At 41.3% G+C, this 24535-nt stretch overlaps 1 protein-coding gene across 1 annotated transcript; it reads right to left on the reverse strand.

Annotated features, from left to right (window-relative positions):
* Window positions 1-527: 527 nt before the first annotated feature.
* Window positions 528-15155, reverse strand: LOC123408168 (probable 3-ketoacyl-CoA synthase 20). The gene is made up of 3 exons (XM_045101341.1): window positions 14451-15155; window positions 2974-3760; window positions 528-679 (listed from the first exon to the last, which is right to left on the reverse strand). Exons 1-3 carry the CDS (start codon window positions 15153-15155, stop codon window positions 528-530), a joined length of 1644 nt encoding a protein of 547 aa, XP_044957276.1.
* Window positions 15156-24535: the final 9380 nt, after the last annotated feature.

The following is a 24535-nucleotide window of genomic DNA, read 5'->3' on the forward strand; positions in this document are numbered from 1 at the left end:
TGACAAAGTCACACAAAAAGCTGACGGCAAAGCAGCATCAAAGAAGGCAGACGACAAATACAATGTTAGCCACCTAACGGAGTAGTTGTCGGTCTGCTGCCGTACAAAGGGCTTTGCCATCTTCTTGCTACCGCAGGCTGATGGCAAATGTCTTTGTCGTCCGCTTTCGACATGCACACGACAAAGAAGGGCCTTTACCGACGAAAGTAGTCTTAGAAGTTTTGTCGACGGAAGGCTGACGGCAAAGAAGGTGATTCCTATAGTGTAATAGGACAGAGGTTTCACGCAGGAGGTACTTTATTATGTATATACTTCAAATGCTCATCGAGGCTTTTGTTTGTCCATTTGTTTTTGGCCTTCGTCTTTACAAGTTCGAGCGTGAAGCACAAGCTGGCCACCTCGGGGTCACAATCGTCATACGATGGAGTCTTCGAGTCTACTTCAAGTTGCGCCAGCTTGGCCTCCTCTCTAGAAGCAACTATATCGCTAGTCGTACCCTTGCGAAGGAGGTCTCGAACATGAGGGTCCTACACGACTGAACGTAGTAGCATCGAAGACTGCGGCGTGTCCGACGCCTCTTCTCTACCATGTCCAGACTCTTCTTCGCCATGTCCGGAATCTTCTCCGATGCCATGTCCGGACTCTTCCCCGTCGCCATGTCTGGCACCATCGTCTTCGTGTTGATCGGTCATCTCTTTGTCTAGGCCCATGTCGTTATTCCCTGCCATGTGGACATCCTCCTCATCATCTTCAGTTATCCACCGAGTATAGGCATCCATGAAACCATTCATCAGCACGTGCGCCTTCAAACCGCCAGGATCAAAAGGTTCCAAAATTACTCCTTCTTTGCATCTTGGACACGGACATCTAATCCTAGTCCGATTATTTGCATACTTGTCCATCACCGTGGATTGCAAGTATCGCTCCACCTTTCTCCCACTCACCTTCATGACTGCACAGTATAACAAGAAAATGGGTTAGAAACAAAATGCATGCATGCATCAAATTCATATAAAAAGTTAGCATGACCTTGCCTATAAATAGGACATGTCGAGTTTGCTGGAAATTCACCGAAATGGAAATAAATTGACATTTCGGCCAAACATAAGCAACTCACGGGGCATGTCACTCACACAAATCCCTTCATATTGCCCATATTCCCATTCTTGAAATGCACAACTTTTACTCACCTATATGCTGAGAGCGATTATGCACGGTTAGATCATCAGGCCTTCCCGACCTATAGGGATCGAAAGTGGATGGCTCAATAGCTAGCTAGATCTAGTTGTTTGGAGGAGAGATGACTCTAGCAAACTTATGGAGAGAGAGATGATCTAGCTAGATCTATATGTATGGAATGAGGGAGAGCCAAATAAATGTGGAAGATAGAGATAGAAGAGACCATTTATCGAGGAGAATTATGGTGGATGGGGGCATTAATGGGGAGAGAAAAGAGGTACAAGGTAGAGAGAACAAGGGCAATAATGGTCGAGAAGTAACAAAGAGAGGGGAGGGGGAAAGGAGGGGAGAGGGCAAAGGGGGAGGAAGGGGGGAGAGGGGTGTGTGTGAAAAGGTGGTACCAACCACGATTAGCAATAGCATTGTATTCCTCAGGGCGCTACTGTTATGGTCTTAGTAGTTGCGCTTGTCAGGAGCTGCGCTACTGCTAAGTGGGGACCAATAGCAGTATCGGTGTTCTCAGAACACGCACTACTGCAAAAATCTTAGCAGTAGCATTGTATTCTGGGACTCCCTGCTACTACAGCTAGCGTCGGTGGGCTCGTTGGGTGCCCTTTAGCAGTAGCTAGCGCCATTTGTATTTCCCGCACTAATACTAAAGCTTCCATTGTAGCGCTGCGCAAAGCGAGCGCTACAACAAATTACCAGCGGCGCTTGCTATTTTCCGACGCATTAATGATGTCCTACCTATATGATTTTTCATAGTAGTGTTAGCTCTCTAAATATAACAATCGATGATTGGCATTATTTATTGAGATCTGTTTGGAGCTTAGTAGGCTTGAAGCCATCGTCGTTTATCGAGATGAGTTTCAAAACACCCTGCAGAGAGGTCGGCGTTAACGGGTTCGTGCGGGGTGCACGGGTCACCAACATCAGAGATGGTGTCGGAGCTTAGAGGGATGGCTAAGGGTTGCGGGGCAAAGGCGATATCGCATTAGGAAGGTGGAGGTCGTCGGGTTAATGCGTTTGTACGGTCACAAGCGTTTGAGATGGTGCTGCGGATTAAATGGATGGTTGACTGTGGTGCCAGCTTGGCCTGGGAAGCGGCTATATACGATTAGGCAGGTGGCCGTGGTTGAGTCGAATTGTGTGCGGAGCCACCAACATGAAAATGGTGGCGGGTTTTGGAGGGATGATCGGGGGGTGGCAGAGGTGATCGTGTCGAAGAGATGTGCTATGTGCTAATTGCAACTACATACTGCAATATTTCTTTTGCATAATTCATCCCCAAAAATCATTGAAATAAAAGAAATATATGCAACCATGTTAGAGATCTATTTGTGTGGATAGAGGGGTGGGGATTGGTAGGTCATGACTCCATTCACTTTTATAACCAACTTATATGTGTCATTTAATCGTCTCCTTAATTCTTTACATGCATTTCCACGTTAGCAACATATTTTATGTGTATTTCCGTACCAACGCACGGACATTTAACTAGTATAGATAAATGATACAACTAAGTCCAACATGACTCAGGTCTCAGGCCCAATACAATGCTATACGGTACAAGCCGATTTACATTATCTAGGTAAGAATACCGCAATACGACAGCATAGGTAAGAATACCGCAATATGACAGCGCCGTTCACACGCAGTAATACTTTGAGTCAAACATGAACGAAATTAAGATGACATCAACCACCAAAAGTTATTGCTAACACATGCATGCACATTTCAATTATTGTAATCTGGGGCGGCAACTATTGTGAAGATACTACAAAGCATCGTCATCGATGATAGGCATCAGCCTGGGCAGAAGGACTGGCAGAACATTCACGTCTTGTGACCAGGGGCTGCTGTCCTTAGTGGCACTGCAACCCTGGACTGTCCTAAGTGCCTTCCACACAGCGCTGTTGCACTTGAACCCTGAACCAAACGCAATCTGCAATACATGGTCTCCCCTTGTGATCCTGCCCTTTGCCTCACAATACGCGAGCTCATACCAAAGTGAGCTGCTCGACGTGTTGCCAAACCTGTAGAGAGTCATCCTTGAGGGTTCCATGTGCCACTCACTCAAGTTCAGACTTTTCTCCAGCTCGTCCAACACGCTGCGCCCCCCTGCGTGGATGCAGAAGTGCTGCAGCGATAGCGTGAAGTCGGGGATGTACGACCTCCCTTTCTTGCCGAACCCCCGTTTGACCACGACGGCACAAATGAACCGGAGCTGCTCACTTATCGGTAGGACGTGTCGGCCAAGGGTGGTAATGTTTGCACGGAGCGCCTCTGCGGCCACGACCATCAGATCCTTGGAGAGGGACACGCCCAAGTGCCCGGCCTCGTCTTCCTCCTGCGTCACGCACGCGTAGCTCTGGTTGCTAACGCCGCGGTGTGTCCGCACTGTATCAATCAACTCATACTTGGCGCGCCTCCGCTCGTCATGACGGTTCGATAGAAAAATCGCCGCGCCACCCATGCGGAAAAGCAAGTTGGTCACCAGCATGGGCCGATAGTTGCCCGTGTATGCGTTAAGGGTAATATTCTCCGTACTGACCACCAATGCGTACGTGTCAATGTATACCTGCAGGTTAACCAGTCAGTATTGCTGTACATTTTTTTAGGCTCTCGGCATCGCTGCACATCAAAGTGCGGTAGAACGTGCATGATCTCAAGTCATTAAAAACATACATGCCCCACATCTCTTATTTGTTGATTCCTTAGTTTTCGTAAGATGACTTATTCACCGAGACGGAGGGAGTAAGGCTGGTCACAATGGGGTGGAACTTAGCAGGAACATCACACACTGCAATACGAGTTTGCTTATGTGGCACGTATTTAATGAAGAGAGAGATGCTTGTGGTAACTAGCTAAGTTACCGGAACATCACACACTCCAAGAAACAATAAGTCTATAGCCTAATAAATGCATCGTTGCATGACAATACATACATGTTACTCCTCATTATGGAGGTAGGAACATAGTCTAGAAAAGTGTGTAGGTTACTACCTTATGTTAATCTCCATTGTGACCAGCCTAACAAATATGAAATCTGGCAATATATATTTAAGAGGAGTTTTATTTGGTAAGTGTTATATACAAAAAGTGCAGTTTTAGCATAATCCCTCTTACCTTCACTTTTCACTTGAAAGGTAAGTGAAAATTGTAAAGGAAACATTGAAAAATAGAAAGACTGAATTAATATAAAACATATTATTGTATATATTCTGCCAAATGGAGAGTATTCTACAAAAAGGAAATTATGTATTTGTAAATTTGTTGAATTTTATGTATTAGTAATTATAGTTCCTGAACCATCAACTATCATGATGTATTAGAAAGCAATTGTGACGCAAGAAAAAAAATCAGAATAAGTTACTATGGTTAAGTGCATTGGGGAACTTTCTAGCAAAAACGTACAATTGATGAACTTAAGAAACAAAGTATATAGTTGTCATAGCAGTTAGCAGACTTGTTCCATCGGTGCAAGGAACAAAAACCTAGACAAGATTTAGATGTCATTCATCCATCTCTTGTATTACAAATTCTCATTGTTCGCAAGGCATAAGAAAACGGGTTTAAGGCTGAAACCATGGGAAACAGATTTGAAGAGAGAGGTTCCAATGGGCTGATGATTTGTGAGTGACTTTTTAGGAAGAGAGAGCAATTCGAGGATAGAATCAGGGAGAAGCATGATCTAGGAGTTTTTTTGTTTCCTGCATTTTTGTGTGTTGAGCACCTAGGAAAGGTGACTGACTAATGTTGATTAAGATACACGTACTAGTGACTTGGACCCATGCACCAATCTATGGATGGATAATTACGGGGACAATGGTATACCTTGTCCACCAGAGTTAAGAGTCTCAAAGTTGACAATTGTGCTCACATTTTTCTGAATTTATTCCAGACATTCTCGCGATGTGCGTTCAGTGGTAAAAGACGTTTTCGTCGACTACTAAGGCGTTTGTGGCGCCTTCGTCAACCACTAGATGATCTGCCATCTCAATCTCTCGAAGATGCCCATATATGTAGGATGTGCGTGGTTATATTCATATGGATGAGTGTATGCCCCATATTAAACCTCACAAAATTAATGGTTACCATAACCGAGTATCATGCAACCTCATGTAACGCGAACTAAATATATTGTTGTATGACATAGAACATAACTGATTGTGGAAAAAAGGAGTGCTAATTCATGGATGATTACTACGAGCTCATAAGACCCATGTGAATACTAAATTTTGTGAACGAAAACTAATATCTATTGTTTGTCTCCGAAGCCGTTCAAATGTTCGATATAAATGCATAGTTTCATCAAAAGATGATGTGTCAGTTTAGTCTCTCGGATGTGCTCATAGTGGTATGATTTATGTGTCTGCATTCGTAGAAGTGAATGTATGTGCGTATGAATGAGCATATAAGTCCGTACTGTGGTCAAGAAGTCTGTCTTTTCAAGATTATTTTATAACATATTTTGTGTGGAGGTCATCGGATTTGGATTGTCCATGAAAGTTTGTAAGCAGCTATCACACTCAAGCAACTTCGGTACCAAAATAATTGAATTTATTGCCAGTTTTTTGAATTTGTTGTTTAAGGTGAGCGCGGATGCACCCATGCCCAGAAACATATTCTAGATGAAGATACTATGATCATATCCCCCGCAAAAAAATACTATTTATCATGGTACTAACATGTATCATTATAAATGAAGGGTACCCTTAGATTTAGCTAGCTACTAACAATAAATGATAATACTACAAATGATAGCATGGCTCATAATAGTAATATCATATCATGGTACTAACAAGTATCATTATAAAACAGAGTCATACAAAATAACAACTGAAGATATATGTAATATCTCACACATGCTAATACCCATTATGTAGGTAGTTTAAGATAGTTTATTTTAGGGCTAGTCTATGTTACTTAACACCATGACCTTCCTAAAGTATGATACAAACAGATGGTGAGTATATAAGAAGCTTGCCGAGCTTGTTTACAAATAATGATGGTCCACTATGGGGACTGGGATTCAACTAATAGAAGTCATCTACGGGACTGGGATTCGGGGGCTAGCCTTAATAATGCTAAACGTACGAAGAATCTACATATGTTTAGTTCACTTTTCAAACTATAAGTCTCCCCCACCCATGCATACCCAATTATCAATCATAATCCCACACATCAGCTTGCGTAAAAAATATTGAAGTAATCTTCTTTAGATGTATATTGAAGTAATCTTCTTTAGATGTAGCCTTACACGGCTAGACTAACATTTCTACATTTAATTTTATTTTGTCTGAGTACAACAAGCAAATAATGTTTAACTAGATTCCTTGTGTGGACCTAACTATAAAAAGTTCCTCCAATAGTTCAACTAGAAGATTAAGCACACGTTCTACTAGGGTGTATATTTTTTAACCACAAGCTGTTTTCGAATATAGAACTGTGAAATATGGAAGAAATTGAACTATGAGATGTTTTGTTAATTGTTCGACCAGAGTATATTAAGCTATTGGAAGAGCGCAAATAATTTTCATAGATATGAACTATTCAATCCGCAGAAATGAAAAAAAAATATTTTTATTCTTTTCTCTGCAAAAAAGGAAAACATTTTCATTTAAATGCATAACTTTAATGCCATATTTTGTATGCATGTACTCCCTTTGTCCCAAAAATATGTGTCTCAACTTTTGTAAAACTATTTACTAAGGTTGTACCAAAGTTGAGACATATAAGGTAGTACTTTTGTGTTATTGAACAACACAAAAAATTTAAAATCTAGACATTTCAATGGAGATGAAGATTCCCATAGAATGCACTGCAAATAAATATTTAGATTTTTTATAGAGTTCAATCTTATAAATCAAATAGTTCATATATGAAAACTCCTTCACATTCCAACTCTTTAATTTTTATCAAAAAACCCTTAAAATAATAAGGCATCTGAAATAAATGTGTGCTAATCTATTATGGCAGTTAGCAAGCATTATTGAAATAAAAAGAAATAAATAACTTAATATTTTGAATCCTATAAAAGAGAATATGCATATCACAACTTTTAATACAAAGGCTAAATTTTTCATGAAGAAACAAAATTTTAATAGAATAATGGTAAATAATGGGTAGCACACGATGTGCATGAATGCCTTCGGGAGCTGATTTTCAATGTGTTTTTTCCTTATAGAGAGAGCATATGCATGCATGCAGGATTCTGGCACCTCATACTAACAAAATTTCATTAATTACTTAATTTTACCATTTATCTCACAAAGTCTGAATCTGATTTGCGATTCGTCTTCATCTATAAATTCGTCTTGAGGAGGGTCTAAAAAAATGATTCCATGTTGTCATGTTTCAACGGAAATTTTGTTTCCATGTTATTACTAGTAAACAATTGTCACTATAACTATGTACATTTACTAGAGAGTTGTTGCATATATTTCCAGACGTAGCAGTATTATGGACGGGTGGAGAGTGATTGTTGAATTTTTAATACAACGGAGCACCGTCAACACATAAGTCAAGATCTAGATGTGTATACTGATATTTATTAACTGATTAACCAAGTTAAATTTTATTTGACAACTAAGCAGTTCATGACTTGGTAACTAAGTAGAAATAAACTGGCAAGTACGGACAAAAGAGAGTTGTCGAAATAGGCCGACATATGATATCGGGGCGATAATGCCAAACGTGAAAGTGAATAGTCCAACAGGTTGCTGATTTCAGAGATAAATATATTTTACTTCAAGCATTGAATGAATCTAAGTGATGCCATCGCCATGAAGAGAGGATTGCTCGAACGCCTCACGGGATGCCACCTATTTGTGCCACAATATAGTGTTTTTTGGGCAGAAATTATTATCTTTTGACATATTTTAGAGGATCCAATACAAATCAAATGTCATTCTTTAGCATGGCAAATCAAATGTTCCGGCTGAAAAATTAGGTTGCCATGATGATGGTGATTTTATTTAGCAAATGTGTGTCAAATCTTTGCCATGTTCATTAGTTTGTCGGGTTTTTTCATTACTTGCTAAAGAAAATTATCATCGTTGTGATAACACCATTTAAAAGAAACAAATTTTCAATTTGTTGTACCTATATTTTACTCCTTTTGTACCAAAATAACTGTCTTAACTTTATATTAATTTTAATATAAAGTTGTATTAAGTTTAAGACACTTACTTTAGAACGAAGGGAGTACTTGTTAAACCAAATAAGTCATACTATATATTATCCGGAATCAACTGTTCTCGAACGTGTCAGGGTTTTCCCTACGTCCCGATAGTGCTTCGTGCCCTTGGATCACTAGAACGCATCTTACAACAGGAAAAACGGACACGTAAAACTTTCATTTCCTTCAGAAAATAGCCAAATACAATCCTCGTCTCAAATGCCTCCTCTCTTATCCTCTTCCTCACTACACATCCCACACACTTTGTCCTCGTGCTCGGGGCACACACGTTAGAGCGACGGCGGAGGAGTGAGGCCATGTGTGGTGGCGACGAAGCAGGAGGCAGCGAAAGTCAGATCCAGGAACACGCGTTGAGTTGGGAGGTGGGATGGGGATCTAGGCGGTGGTGGTGGGAGGTGGTGATGCGTGGCACCTCAGCTGTCGCGACAGCGAGGGCATGCTGTCGTTTCCAATCCCCGCATCCGCCACCAGCAAGCGGGAGTGGCCTTGAGCTGCCTTCCGGTGGTTCCCTACAAACACCTCGTCATCAGGACGGCGGGGCACGGGGCCATTGCGACGCCATCGACCTAAGGGCGACCCTGACGGTTCACACGGATTCGTCGCCCTTGATAGCGTTGCCACGGAGATGGTCCTTCGGGAGGAGTTGCAACAAATTTTCCTAGGCGACCTTTCAACAGGAAGAGTAGGAGCAGATATAGCGTCGGGAGGAGCAGTAGTGCAAGGTGGCAACACCAATTATTGGCAGGATGCTAAAGACCAGTTGTGGGTAATAGCAATAGTTCAAATGTGCAGTAGCGGATGAGCGTTAGGAGGAGCTGTAGCGCACATCGGCTGCAAGCTGTTGCGCAAATGTTCAACAGCGGAGAGCTGTCTGGGATGAGCAGCAACACTGGTTGTCCCACATGAGGCTTCCTAGGTATGTAATGCTTTCTCCATCTATAAAATCAGTAAAACATTGGACTGATAGTCATGTTCAGTTGCCATAGTAAGTTTTTGCCATGGCAATATTTTAATCTATTTTTGCCGATTCCAATTTTTACTCTATTTTTTCCATGGCAAATTTACTTCTATTGACATGCAAAATTTAAGTTTTTTAATATAGGCTGACGCGTGAAATAATCTATGTATGCACTTGTGCTAGCTGCCGAGAACTTGGCCAATTTCTAGAAAATGTAAAAGATGGCAAATTTGGCGCAACATGGAAAATTGTCAAACAACTTTTAGTAGATTTCCTATTCCTACTATTTAGTTTACTTAGATTCTTGAGCCACCGTTGCTTTGAGCTGATGTTGAGTAGAACATGAAAATTTTATAAAAAATGTAATCGGTGGCAAATTTTGTACATCGTCACATTTGATTCCATTCTCTATGAGGGATCATGACAATTCACAAACCATGGAAACAAATTACTCTCTTATTGCCATGGCAATTTGACTTTTAGTGACATGGCAAATTTTATTTTATTTTGCCGTGCTCTGTGTGATATATTTTCCATGTCAATATAGTTAAATTTGCCATGTGGAAAGTTCCATTTGTTTTTGTCAAGGCAAATTAATATGTGTTCATACTGGGTGTTTGCCGTTGAAAACATTTTTTTTGAAAGTTTAAAAAACATGACAATCTTTCCATCCTCAAAATAGTTTGCGACCATTTTCTTCAAATGTATTCTATATTTTATTTCTCTAACACCACAAACTTATTATGTGGACCATGTCAAAATTAAGATGGACCATGGCAAATTTAATATAGGACGATGCATGAAATGAATCTATAGATGCACTTGTCCTAGCGGCCATGGGAACATGGCAATTTTGTAGAAAATGTTGATGATGGAAAATTTTAGTAGAACATGCCATTTTAGTGTAGAACATGTAACATCGTCAAACAGCTTATAGTAGATTTCCCATACTATGTAGTGTATTTAGAATCTTTACTCACGGTTGCATTGAGTTAATGTTAAGTAGAACATGGCAATTTTAATAAAGATGTCAAAGGTGGCAGATTGAGTACAACGTGAAATTTGTTTTCATTCTCTACCATGGCAAATTTATTTTAATGGATCATGGCAATTAAGACATCATGGAATTTTTTATTATTTTTTGCCATGGCAAATGTCACTCTATTATTTTCCATTGCAATTTCATTTTCAATGACATGGCAAGTGTTACTTCATTTTTTCATGGTGCATGTGATATATTTTCCATGTCAATATAGTTAAATTTTCCATGGCAATTTCCATGTGTTTTTGACATGGAAAATTAAGGTGTGTTTTTACGGGGTGTTTTGCCATTAAAAACTAACAAAAATTATGAAAGATCCTAAAACATCGCAATCTTGCCATCTTTCAAATAGTTTGCCACCATTTTTCTTCTAATGTATATTAGTTTTTATTTCTCTAAGGCATAAAACTTACTACATAGACCTTGACAAAATTAATTGATGGACCATGTCACGTTTTTAAATCATGGGAAACTTGTCATCTTTCATATAGTTACCACCATTTTTCTTGAAATGTATATTACTATGGTTCATATAGACATGGCAAATTTATATTACCATGGTTCATATGGACTATGCAAATTAATATAGCAAAAAAATGGACCATGGAAAAATTAATTGATGGATGACAGCAAGTTTAATCCAAGTACCATGGCAAATTCATACTTGATAACATGGCAAAAATAATTAGAAGTGTAAAATTTTGTCGTGTATATGTTGGCAAGTTGATAACATGGCAAAATTAATTGATAATATGGCAAATTCATACTTGATAACATGGCAAAATTAATTGATGGATGGCGGCAAGTTTAATCCAAGTACCATGTCAAATTGATGTTTTCTCATGTTATACCCTATCATTTTCTCGTGTATATGTTGTTTTTATGATTTTTACCAGGGCCAATTTATTTTATTTTCTATGGCAAATTCATCGAGTATACGAAATCAAAATTTTAATTCTGAGATGGCACTTTTTTGTCCCTGTTTTTTTACTTTCTGTTGGTTGAGTGGAAGAACAATGCAAGTAAATTTGTGGATTGAAATATGACGAAGTTAAGGATTTTTTAAATGGCATTGCACAATTTTTATACATGCCCAATGGCAATTTTTGTACATGCCCAATGGCAATTTTTGTAATAATCCTTTTTGTTCTATCCTATATGTCAATTTTTTTGCATTTTTCTGTTTTTTCATAATATCATGGCAAAATTTCCACACTCAATTATCATGAAGTGTGTTTGAACATCATGAAAATCCAGAAAAATTCTGTAATAATCCTTTTTTCATTATTGTATGGCAGTGTTGTTCATTAGAGTATGACAACCTTTTGTTCCTAGATTTTTTGCAGGGAGTTTTCTTCTAGGTACAGTGCTTTTTAGGCCTTTTTTGTGCTTCTCTATTTGTTGGGACAGAAGGGGCTTTTTTTATGGGCGTTTACCGATAGGTTTCTCTCTCCAGTAGCGAAATGGGTTCTGGCTGGGATGTTTTTAGAACGAACGATATCATTCAGATCGATCCCCACGTGCTGCCAAACGTTTGTTGGGCTGGGATGTCTACGGACCGAACAGTCGACACATACCTGTGTCCATATTATTATCCTACTTGTGTGTATTGTGGATAATCTGTTCATGGTTCACACGGTTCGTGCATGTGTATCATATGAGACTATCCCTAATGAGAGTAACTTTGAAAGTAACGTAAGGTCAAATTCAGTAAATTTGCTTGCGTAACAATGATTTAGTGAGAAAAGAGATGAATTTAGGAACATCGCTACTATTACCTGCTTTCCAAATTATAAGGCTTGCACGTACCCCTATATTTATAATTTAATCAAGATATGATGAGCTGTATAGTCTAAAAATTATACCATTAGAAAGTAGACAATTTGAAGTTTCTAATGACATATTTTTTATGATATATAACTTATATTACGATGGTCTATTTGTCAACCTAAGGATACGCGCAAGCCTTATAAACCGGAAAGAAGGTACGTACCGGTGTGGGGCTTACAACCAAAAACTATTTGCTCCATATTAGCATCGAAATAAGGTCCGCATGTGTAATTAATTGTCCTAATTAATGACTAGTCTGTCTTTCGTCTCCTCCTCAATTTACTCCTCACCGCTCCCATGTCCCATAAAATCGTTGTGTAAAATCTTTTTCATGCATGCAACGGAGATTGACCAGTGCATGTCCATTCCTCGTGGGACTTTAGTCATTTACAATCGACTAATTAATATGACAACTGGGATATACACTGTTATTGAAGAATGTTTTGTCTTATCAGGGCCGGGCTGGCAAAATTCAGGGCCCTGTACCAAAATATAAATTGAGGCCTATTTCCCTAGAAAAATAAACTATAATCAGCTTATCTACAACTCGTTTATGATATTGAATTAAATCTTCTAATTTTAATTTTCTTTCATGTCTTGTAAATTAGATTAAAATTCTCTTGAGGACATAACTTGGATCTTGAAACCCAACGTGTAGACCAATTAATATAGAAGTGTATAAATCATGAAAATAACAGAATTAAAGGCATACACACACAAAATTTAGCAGGGAATTATTTGTAGAATTGAAGGTTACAAACATCATACTCTGAACCGAAATTGCTTCACTGATTGGCCATGTCGAAATGTTTTTGACAAGAGTCATGAAGGACTGAAGGAGAGAGGTGACGCCGTCACAGCCAGATCAATTAGAAGAGAAGACGACACGCTCTTGATTAGTATTAATGAGGATTGTAAAAAGAAAATGGCAGCCAGTGAGCTAGCACCTGTCCTGACTCCTGAATGATAAAGCTCTCTTTAGTTGATTTAAACATTGATTTGATTAAGTCGGTTTAGCACTTCGCCGGAACACGGCCGCGTGCATGCCCACTCACCTGCTGGTTGTTGCTGCCGTGCCTCCCTGTGTTGAGGCCCCTGCCGATGCCGGCGGCTACTGGTCGGTCTGCAGCTGCCGGCCATCAGTTGGATGATTAGGATTAGTACTATAGATTAGGATTACAGCTCCTACGTTCATGCCCTTTTTTGTGCGAACGATCGGTATCCTCGCAGGTCATTGATTAGCAATCAGATTACTACTTATGACCGGCGTGCGGCGATATCCGGGCCTTAGGCCTGCTGGCTTAGAGGGTGCTTGGATACGTTTTAGTCCCATGACTAAAAGTAATGAGACTAAAATTTGCTAGCCTCACCCATGCTTGGATCAAAGTAATAAAGAAACTAAAATCAAGTTAATGAGCATTTATTATCCTTCAAACCCTCCAATCCAGAACTTGCATGAGGAGTTAAATGAGGAGAGAGAGGACTAATGCACATTTTAATAGGGGTACCCCTGACTAAAAGATTTTAGTCTCAAGACTAGTTTTAGCCTCTCTTTAGTCAGGGGTGCTTGGAACTTTAGCCTCTTAAAGAGACTAGTTTTAGTCAGACTAGTTTTAGTCTCTTGGATCCAAGCACCCTCTCAATGTCATTAACAGCAGCCTAGCTGCTACTAATGTGGTCCTAAATTGGGGCCTCTCCCGCCTGGTGGCCCTGTACGGCCGCACAGGTCGCACGCCCCTGCGCCCGGGCCTGTGTCTTATTAATCGTCCAATGGAGTAGAGGCTTGGTCGCAAAGAATTTGTTACTATGCCTAACACACCGGATCGAAAGGTGTAGTTACTCACACTATGAATAACACACACATATTAAATAAGATGAATCTATAAGCTACTTTCTTTGTCTCATAATATAAAAACATTTTTGACATTACGTTAGTATAAAAAACGCTCTTATATTATAAGACGAATGAAGTAATAAGCAAAATATTGCATGACACCATATATATTTAGGAAGTACTCCCTCCGTTCCTAAATATAAGTCTTTTTAAAGATTTCATTAGTGAATTACATACGGATGTATATAGACATACTTAAGAATATTGATTCACTCATTTTGCTTTGTATGTAAACCACTAATAAAATCTCTTAAAAGTCTTATATCTAGGAACGAAGGGAGTAGTAAGGTATGCATGTCATTAGTCCAAGTTACTCCTCATTATGACTAGTCAGAGTAAATACCTGAAGAAGCCGTTTGGCAAGGTCAATAGCGATAATGCCAGCGCTGCAGCCCATTCCACTGAGATTGTGGGTGACCACATCGTTGCGCAGCACGTATCGGTTCACGATAAGCGAGGTCAACGATGGGGAGGGGCTGTAGAGGCTGGAGTTCACGATGACGACACCGATGTCGATCGGCCGCACGCGGGTCTTGGCCAGCAGCTCGTCTATCACACCAAAAACTACGGCATGGGACTCCTCGTTCGCCGTGCGGAGGCATCGGTCCGTCGGCACCGTCATCACAGACTCTGGGAAATGCGTAGCATTGCCGATCCCTGAGCGCTCCAGTATCCTCTTCTGGAAAGCCATGCTCTCCGCGGTGAAGACACCACATTGCCCGTAGTGGTGGATTGTCTTGGCGCGGGTCCGCTCGTGCGCTGACGCAGGCTTGTACCCGGCGAAATCCACCAGGAACACCGACCTTGACCACGACGAGCCGTAAGTGTACGCAGCCGCCAGTGAGCAAGCCGCCAGCGACACGGTCATGATGTCATGCGCGTTGTGCAAAAGGCCGTCAACTGATCGCATGGACAGCAAGGTCGTTACCACTAGGGAAGAGATGACGAGGAGCATCGTGACGGACACGAGATGAGGCAGTGGGCAGACGAGACGGCGGTACAAGAGCTCGCCGAAGTTTCTCATCTCATTGTGTACTGTCTCATCCATCGATGTATGAGTGGCGAAACACCAACTACGTTCTTTGCAAAACACGGAGCTATGCACACTTCGAAGCGTGGCAAGCACAATTTATATGACCAAAGGTGCGGAGAATAAGCAAAGTTGGTGATGTGGGCAACATGGATCGAATGTTCAGATGCACGCACCAAAGAAGACAAAACACGTGACAACCATGCCAAGTATCTACCGCGTAGCATTTTCCTCAAACACAGGAACGAGTGCAGGCGTGTGCAACTTGTCTTTCATGCAGGCACCCATATTTTTCGTACATGCACGTATGTTGGGTCGTCATGGCTTATATTCGGGCATTTGGCACCGAGATGTGCGAAGAAAACTTGTGTGACAAAATACCACCAAGTACATAATCCGTCCGGTAAAAACTGTACGTTTAGCTTCAAAGTTTGTCTATAAAAGAGTGTAGTTTTATCTTTTCAATGCACATTAAAATAGAAAAAATGCTTACTCCGACAAGGTTGTAGAAGGAGACGTGTTTATTCCGACAAGATTTATGAGAAAAAATCTCTCATAACACGGTAATCAAGACAAATAACATTCTAGACATGGTGTCCTTAATTTCCACAAGAACTTAGCTCATTGGGGTTGGTTAATTAAAAAGAAGAGAGATGATGGCTTGCATCTTTTTAATGCATTTTTTACTTCTCTTCATAATTTGTCCTAAAATATCTATATATACATTTTTTACCGAAATAAGATTGTAGAAGGAGACGTGTTTATTCCAACAAGGTTTCGATGGTATTGGATAGTAGTACATTAAATCAGTTAAATCATTATTATGTTGAAGAAAGCTTGCATGGCAAAATACCACATAGTTTTTCTAAATCGAGGCAAAGGTAGACCAGAGTTTAAAATACACCTCATAACTGAAATACAACACAATCAAAAAATGATAAATGAAAAGTGTTACTCTTCTCGTATGATGATGCCCATTTTTTCGCCCCAGTAGTAACCCAAAGGGTTGCCTCACTCTTGATGATCGTATTTTGCAATATTGTTGGAGGCATACTCTTTTGCCGAAATACACGGGTTTTCCTTTCATTCCAAATGGTTCAACCAATAAGCATGGTGTGAGAGTGTTGGAAATATGCCTTAGAGGCAATAATAAACTTAATAAATTGGTTATTATTATATTTCCTTGTTCATGATAATCATTTATTATCCATGCTAGAATTGTATTGATTGGAAACTCAAATACATGTGTAGATACATAGACAACATACTCTCCCTAGTGAGCCTCTAGTTGACTAGCTCGTTGATCCAAGATGGTCAAGGTTTCCTGGCCATAGACAAGTGTTGTCACTTGATAACGGGATCACATCATTGGGAGAATGATGTGATGGACAAGACCCAAACTATAAACGTAGCATGTGATCATGTCATTTTGTTGCTATTATTTTCTACGTGTAAAGTATTCATTCCTATGACCATGAGATCATGTAACTCACTGACACCGGAGGAATACCTTGTGTGTATGAAACGTCGCAACGTTACGGGGTGACTATAAAGGTGCTCTACAGGTATCTTCGAAGGTGTCCATTGAATTAGCATGGATCAAGACTGGGATTTGTTACTCCGTGTGACGGAGAGATATCTCGGGGTCCACTCGGTAATACAACATCACATATAAGCCTTGCAAGCAAAGTTACTAAAGTGTTAGTCACGGGATCTTGTATTACAGAACGAGTAAAGAGACTTGCCGGTAACGAGATTGAAATAGGTATAGGCATACCGACCATCAAATCTCGGACAAGTAACATACCGAAGGACAAAGGGAATGGTATACGGGATTATATGAATCCTTGGCACAGAGGTTCAACCGATTGGATCTTCATAGAATATGTAGGATCCAATATGGACATCCAGGTCCCGCTATTGGATATTGACCGGGGAGTGTCTTAGGTCATGTCTGCATAGTTCTCGAACCCGCAGGGTCTGCACACTTAAGGTTCAGTGACGTTTCGGTATAGTTGAGTTATAGGTGCTGGTGACCGAAGTTTCATTCGGAGTCGCGGATGATATCACGGACGTCATGAATGTTTCCGGAATGGTCCGGAAACGAAGATTGATATATAGGATTGTTTCATTTGGCTTCCGTAAATATTTCGGGCATTACCGGCAGTGTACGGGTAGTGACGAATGAGTTCCAGGTTTTTACCGAGAGGGGTCATACGTCTATTTTGCATCATGTTTTCATGTTGATATTTATCGCTTCTTGGGATGTTATTTCACTTCACGGTACAATTCTTATGCTTTTTCTCTCTTATTTTGCAAGGTTTACATGAAGAGGGAGAATGCCGGCAAGTGGAATTCTGGCCTGAAAGTGGAGCAAAGTTGAGATACCTATTCTGCACAACTCCAAATGCCGTAAAAATCAATGAGGATTTTTTTCCGGATTTATAAAAAATTCTGGGCCGAAGAAGCGCCAGAGGGGCGCCAGGGGTTGGCCACAAGCCTGCACGGCGCGGCCACCCCCCAGGCCGCGCCATGACGGCTTGTGGGCAACCTGCTGGCCCACTTGCCCCCTCTTCTGCTATATGAAGGGCTTCGTCCACAAAAAAATCAAGGAGGAGATTTTTCGTGGTTTCGCCGCGGCCACGAGGGGGAACTTGAGCAGAACCAATCTAGAGCTCCGGCAGGACGATCCTGCCAGGGAAACTTCCCTCCCGGAGGGGGAAATCATCGCCATCGTCATCACCAACACTCCTCTCATCGGAGGGGACTCGTCACCATCAACATCTTCATCAGCACCATCTCATCTCCAAACCCTAGTTCATCACTTGTAACCAATCTCCATCTCGCGACTCCGATTGGTACTTGTAAGGTTTCTAGTAGTGTTGATTACTCTTTGTAGTTGATGCTAGTTGGATTATTTGGTGGAAGAGTTTATGTTCAGATCCTTGATGCTACTCATTACCTCTCTGCTCATGAATATGATTGTGCTTTGTGAGTAGTTACTTTGGTTCCCGAGGACACGGGATAAGTCATGCTAATAGTAGTCATGTGAATTTGGTATTCGCTCGGTAATTTGATGTGTTGTGTGTTGTTTTTCCTCTAGTGGTGTTATGTGAACGTCGACTACATAAAACTTCACCATTATTTGGGCCTAGAGAGGAAGGCATTGGGAAGTAGTAAGTAGATGATGGGTTGCTAGAGTGACAGGAGCTTAAACCCTAGTTTATGCGTTACTTCGTAAGTGGCTGATTTGGATCCACTAGTTTAATGCTATGGTTAGACTTTGTCTTAATTCTTCTTTCGTAGTTGCGGATGCTTGCGAGAGGGGTTAATCATAAGTGGGATGCTTGTCCAAGTAAGGGCAGTACCCAAGCGCCGGTCCACCCACATATCAAGCTATCAAAGTAACGAACGCGAATCATATGAACATGATGAAAACTAGCATGACAGAAATTCCCGTGTGTCCTCGGGAGCATTTTTCCTCCTACAAGACTTTGTCCAGACTTGTCCTTTGCTACAAAAGGGATTGGGCCACTTTGCTGCACCGTTGCTACTTTTGTTACTTGTTGCTTGCTAGGAATCATCTCACCACACAATCACTTGTTACCAACAATTTCAGTGCCTGCAGATTTTACCTTGCTGAAAACCACTTGTCAGATCCTTCTGCTCCTCGTTGGGTTCGACACTCTTACTTATCGAAAGGACTACGATTGATCCCCTATACTTGTGGGTCACCAAGACTGTTTTCTGGCGCTGTTGCCGGGGAGTGAAGCGCCTTTGGTAACTGGAACTCGGTAAGGAAACATTCATATAGTGTGCTGAAATTTATTGTCACTTGTCACTATGGATACTAATCCTTTGAGGGGCTTGTTCGGGGTATCTTCACCTCGAACGGAAGCACAAAGAGTTGCTCCTCAAGCTGTTACACCTACTGAAAATATTTGATTTGAATTTCCTTCGGGTATGCTTGAGAAACTGCTGGCTAATCCTTTTACAGGAGATGGAACATTGACTCCATGACAACAAACCTTCCCCTGCAATGTCACGAGAAGAATGCTGCTAGCACTCTCCGGCAATCGAAACTAGAAGAATGTTGTTGACGGCCCACCAGCGCGTGGGATCGCAGCAGTTTTCGAGGGTAGAGTATTGAACCCAAATGTGTTGATACGCCTATAGGAGGTGAGAGGATACTCTCAAGTATTAGCAGCTGAATGTGTCAGATTCAACCACACCTAACAGATTAGTATCTACAAGCAAGGTATTAGCAACAAAGTAGTATGCTAACAACGGTGTCAGAAACGATTTGTTGACGGCACACGATTCCTAACGATTGTATCAATGGCGCCAGAAGTTGCTCGTTGACGGAAATTGTCTGTTCCTGTCAACGACCAGCGAATCAAAATTGTAGCTGGTAGCAGCAGTGTAACGAGTAACAGAAGTGGCAAGGAACAACAGTAGTGACAGCAGTAACAAGCTACGAGGGTAACAGCAGTAGCAAGTAGCAACAGTAGTAACAGCAGTAGCAGCAGAGCAAGACAAGTAACAGCAACAGTGGGACAAACTTGTAGGCAATGGGTTGGTGATTCGTTTGGATGATATTCATCATGCAACAGTTATAACACGGAGAGATATGTGACTATCTCCCGTTCGTCAATGTGATGTAGGCATGCATTCCGTGTGTAGTCATACGTGCTTAGGGAAAAGAACTTACATGACATCTATCGTCCATCCCTCCCGTGGCAGCGCGGTCCAAAAGGATACTACGGGATATTAAGGTTCTCCTTTTAATAAAGAACCGGAACAACGCATTAGCACTTGGTGAACACATGAACTCCTCAAACTATGATCATCACCGGGAGTGGTTCCGGTTATTATCACTCCGGGGTTGCCGGGTTATAACACATAGTAGGTAACTACAAGTTGCAACATCGGATCTAAAACACACATATATTGGTGACAACATAATAATTTCAGATCTGAAATCATGGCACTCGGGCCCTAGTGACAAGCATTAAGCATGGCAAAGTAGTACCAACATCAATCTCAGAACATAGTGGATACTAGGGATCAATCCCCGTCAGAACTAACTCGATTACATGATAGATCTCATCCTACTCATCACCGCTCAGCGAGCCTACGAATAGATTACTCACGAACGATGAAGAGCTTCATGGAATTGGAGGGGGAAGAAGGTTGATGATGACAATGGCGACGATTTCCCCTCTCCAGGCCCAAAACGGACTCCAGATCTGTCCTCCAGATGAAGAACATGATGTGGTGGCTCCTCCGTATCGCAAACGCGACGAAATCTTCTCTGCTGATTTTTTTGGGCGAAAGTGAATTTATAGAGCTGAGATTGGGGGCAGCAGAGCCACGTGGGCCCCACAAGCTTGGTTGCCGCGGCAAGGGGGGTGGTGGCGCCAACAGGGCTTGTGGCCCACTGGCCCACCCCCTCTGGTGGATCTTTGCGCAGGTACTTTTCATATTTTCCACAAAAATTCTCCGTAAATTTTCAGGACGTTCCGAGAACTTTCATTTCTGCACAAAAACAACACCATGGCAATTCTGCTGAAAACAACGTCAGTCCGGGTTAGTTCCATTCAAATCATGCAAATTAGAGTCCAAAACAAGGGCAAAAGAGTTTGAAAAAGTAGATACGATGGAGACGTATCAAACTCCCCCAAGCTTAAAACCTTATTTGTCCTCAAGCAACTCAGTTGACAAACTGAGAGAGAAAGAAAAACTTTGACAAACTCTGTTTGATCTTTTTGTTGCAACTATGTCTAACTCGTAACCAGAATTTCAGCAACATCACAAGTTAACCACATAAGCAAGTGACACAAAGGTCTCACGGTAAACTAATATCAATGGCATAATCAGCTAGCGAGGAACTAATAATGAGTTTCAGATACCAACAATTCAATCAAAACAGGCATGAAGCTATATGAATAGGTGGTATCTCGCTAGCTCTTTCTGAGACCGCAAAACATAAATGCAGAGCACTTTCAAAGATCAAGGGCTGACTAAACATTGTAATTCATAGCAACGAAGATCCAGCCATAGTCATACTCAATATCAATCAAAAGCAAAGCATAAAATTGACAGAGGTGCTCTCTAATTGGTGCTTATAAGAAGAGGATGACTCAACAGGAAAATAAATAGACATGCCCTTCGCAGAGGGAAGCATTGATTTGCAGAGGTGCTAGAGCTCAAGCTTTGAAAACAGAGCTAATAATTTTGGGTGGCATGCTTTCATTGTCAACGCAATGACCAAGAGTTCTCAATATCTTCCATGCTACTCATGCTATAGGCGGTTCCCAAACAGAAAAGTAAAGTTTTAAATTCCCCACCACCAATCAATCACACTCCACGGCTAGCCGGATCCTCGGGTACCGTCCATACTAGCATCAGTCCAGGGGGAGTCTTGCTTTACAGTTATCTTTTCGATTTAAGCGTGGAACTGGGCATTCCAATTACCGGCCCCTTTCTCTTGAATGACAGTGAATAAACACATGTCGAGGATTAGACGCCTAGCATGGAAGATACCAATAGCCCCCTGTCACCACATGAGCGGTTCGGGCATGCAAAACAGATTATTTCTTGAAGGTTTAGAGAATGGCACATGCAAATATACTTGGAACGGCAGGTAAATACCGCACATAGGTAGGTATGGTGGACTCTCACGGAAAAACTTTTGGGTTTATGGAAGTGGATGCACAAGCAGTATTCCTCTTAATGGAAATGAAGGCTAGCGAAAGACTGGGAAGCGACCAACTAGAGAGCGACAACAGTCATCATGATGCAATGAGTTTGACTAACATGGAGTGGAAGCATGAACATGATATAAATCACCACGAAGATGAACATCATAGAGGCTATGTTGATTTTGTTTCAGCTACATGCATGAACATGCGCCAAGTCAAGCCACTTGAATCATTCAAAGGAGAATACCATCCTATCATACTACTTCATAGACATCTCAAAATCTATGTTGGCATTCAAGACAAACCATTAGAAGCGCCTAGCTAAATAAGCATGGCATCAGAAACTATGATATATAAGTTGTCACTGCAAACATGGTTCTCTCACAACAAAGCTGAATCTAGGACGACAAGCTAGTCATATTTACAAAAACAAAATAGATAGAGTTCATACCAGCTTTTCCAGTCTGAGTCAATTCATCATATATCATCATTATTGCCTTTCACTTGCACGATCGAATGATGTGAACAATAATAAGCGTGCTCGTGCAATGGACTAAGCTGAATATGCAGACAAAAATAAAGGAGAAGACAAAGTAATATGGCTCTTTGAAAGCTAAGCAGGTATGCATGCAAGAGCTACTAAACATTGTAACCAATATCCTCTACCTTGACCCAAAGAAAAAGAAAACTATTTACATGGGAAAGCTCCCAACAAGCAAAAAGAAGAAAGGAAAATCTTTTTGGGTTTTCTCAAAAGGACACAAAACAAGAAAACAAGAAAACGAAAATAAACTAGCATGGATAATACAGTGGCAAAGTGTGAACACTGACGAACAAAGTTAAAGCATAAGCATGAATGTAAGATCGGTGAGAACACGTACTCCCCCAAGCTTAGGCTTTTGGCCTAGCTTGGTATACTCCCAAGGACGGTCCTGGCGAAATCCAAAATCACAATCGGGGTTATACAATAGCGCTGCAATCACTGCCTGAATAGCTGCCTCACGAAGATGAGCAGCCGTCGCCTCCCTCTCATACTCCTCTGCCTCTCCTATAGTTATGCAGTATCTCCGTTTAACCTGAAAGTCAAAGAAAGTAGGAGCAGGAAGGGTAATACAGAAAACACGTTGCCGGTTAAATATCAATCGGTATAGGAGGGATTCATCATCCCTCTCAAGAAACTGGTAGCGTGTCAAAGCGACACGGTGAAGGAAAGTTGTATGGAGCGGGGGATCTCCTGCGCGGATGGGTACTCCAAGAAAATTTGCTATGCGAGTGGCATAGATGCCGCCAAAGAAATCTCCCTCGATAGAGTTTTTATTCAGCCTCCTTGCTATAATAGCTCCCATGTTGAAGATTTTATTACCCGTAACTGCGCTCTTAAGGATAGTAAGGTCGAGTGCGCATAGGTGACAATGTTCAACCTTACCATTAATGCGTCTACCTTTGAAGAGGGCAAAGTAGTGCAAGGCAGGGAAAAGAATGCTTCCTATGGTAGCTTGCGTGAGGTCTCTAATTTCTCTAACAGAAATACTAGAGAAGAAATCTCTAACCGAAGATTTAGCATGATCTTTAAGATTACCCCCATCGGGTATTTTGCAAATCCTATTGAAATCCTCCAAATCCATGGCATAAGATTTATCATACAAGTCAAACAGTATGGATAGTCACGGCCAACTGAAAATTTAAACTACGCACGAAAGAGGCAGTGAGCATAGCACACTGTTCACATTTATCTGAGAGGAACTCTTCTAACCCGACATTGTGAACAAGTGTATCAAAGTCATCCTTGAAGCCTGCTTCGATCATGAACTCATCGGAAGGCCATTCACATGGTTGTACCGGTGCGTCCCTTAGTTTATAAGGATCGGGCTCCCGAAAAGAAAGACGGGGACCCTTCTTACTTGAGGAACCACCATGAAACTTCCTCCTGAACATAATTTCTCTTTGCTGAAATTTTTGAGGTTCAAGAGAAAAGTGAATAAAGACCAACCACACCTTGTAGCAACTACTCCTACTAGTGCCTAGAGACCGTATCACGCGCTAAAACTACTTGGGACCAGCTAAAATCAACATTTCAAGCTCAAGAACAGGGTCACCAAGGTAGCAAGAATACGCGAAGGATAAAGCACTAGAGCAAAAACTAATTGGACCAATGGAGGAGTCACTTACCAAGAAGCAATTTCCCCAAAACGGTTCGGAGAATGATGCTTTGAGCAAGGAGATCGAAAATCATAGCCAAATGAGCAAGAACACGGGTTTGAGCTGCGAAACAATTTTTTCTGGAGGAAGAAGAAGAGGATGGGAGCTGGAATGAGTGGAGGGGGCCCCTGTGGGCCCCACAAGCTTGCTCCCCGCGGCCAGGGGGTACCCCGCGGTGACAGGGCTTGTGGCCCACTGGGGTGGCCCCAGGCCAGCTCTCTATCCCAGTATTTTTAAAATATTCCAGAAAAAATCATACTAGATTTTCAGGACCATCGGAGAACTTTTATTTTCGAGGTATTTTTCTCCGGGACGCTAAAACAGAAAACAGGGAAAACTAAACTAAACCAATCATTTTTATTCTAAGCAAAAGAAAGTGAAAGATTAAAAATAAGGTATGTGGCTCTTTGATTCATCCATTTCATGGTCATCGAAAGAAATCCGTCAATGGGGTTGATCAAATCCTTATGATAAAACTTTGTCGAATCGCAAGAG

This window comes from Hordeum vulgare, chromosome 7H (assembly GCF_904849725.1).
Source record: "Hordeum vulgare subsp. vulgare chromosome 7H, MorexV3_pseudomolecules_assembly, whole genome shotgun sequence".
Lineage (NCBI taxonomy): Eukaryota > Viridiplantae > Streptophyta > Magnoliopsida > Poales > Poaceae > Hordeum > Hordeum vulgare.

What these genes read in the sequence shown, in the direction of transcription:
- LOC123408168 (XM_045101341.1), bottom strand. Translation starts at nt 15,155, where the DNA reads ATGGATGAGACAGTACACAATGAGATGAGAAACTTCGGCGAGCTCTTG. An exon ending in TTGCCAAACGGCTTCTTCAG is followed by an intron (nt 3,761 to 14,450) that starts GTATTTACTCTG and finishes GTTAACCTGCAG; the next exon opens with GTATACATTGACACGTACGC. An exon ending in CAGGCTGATGCCTATCATCG is followed by an intron (nt 680 to 2,973) that starts ATGACGATGCTT and finishes TGACCGATCAAC; the next exon opens with ACGAAGACGATGGTGCCAGA.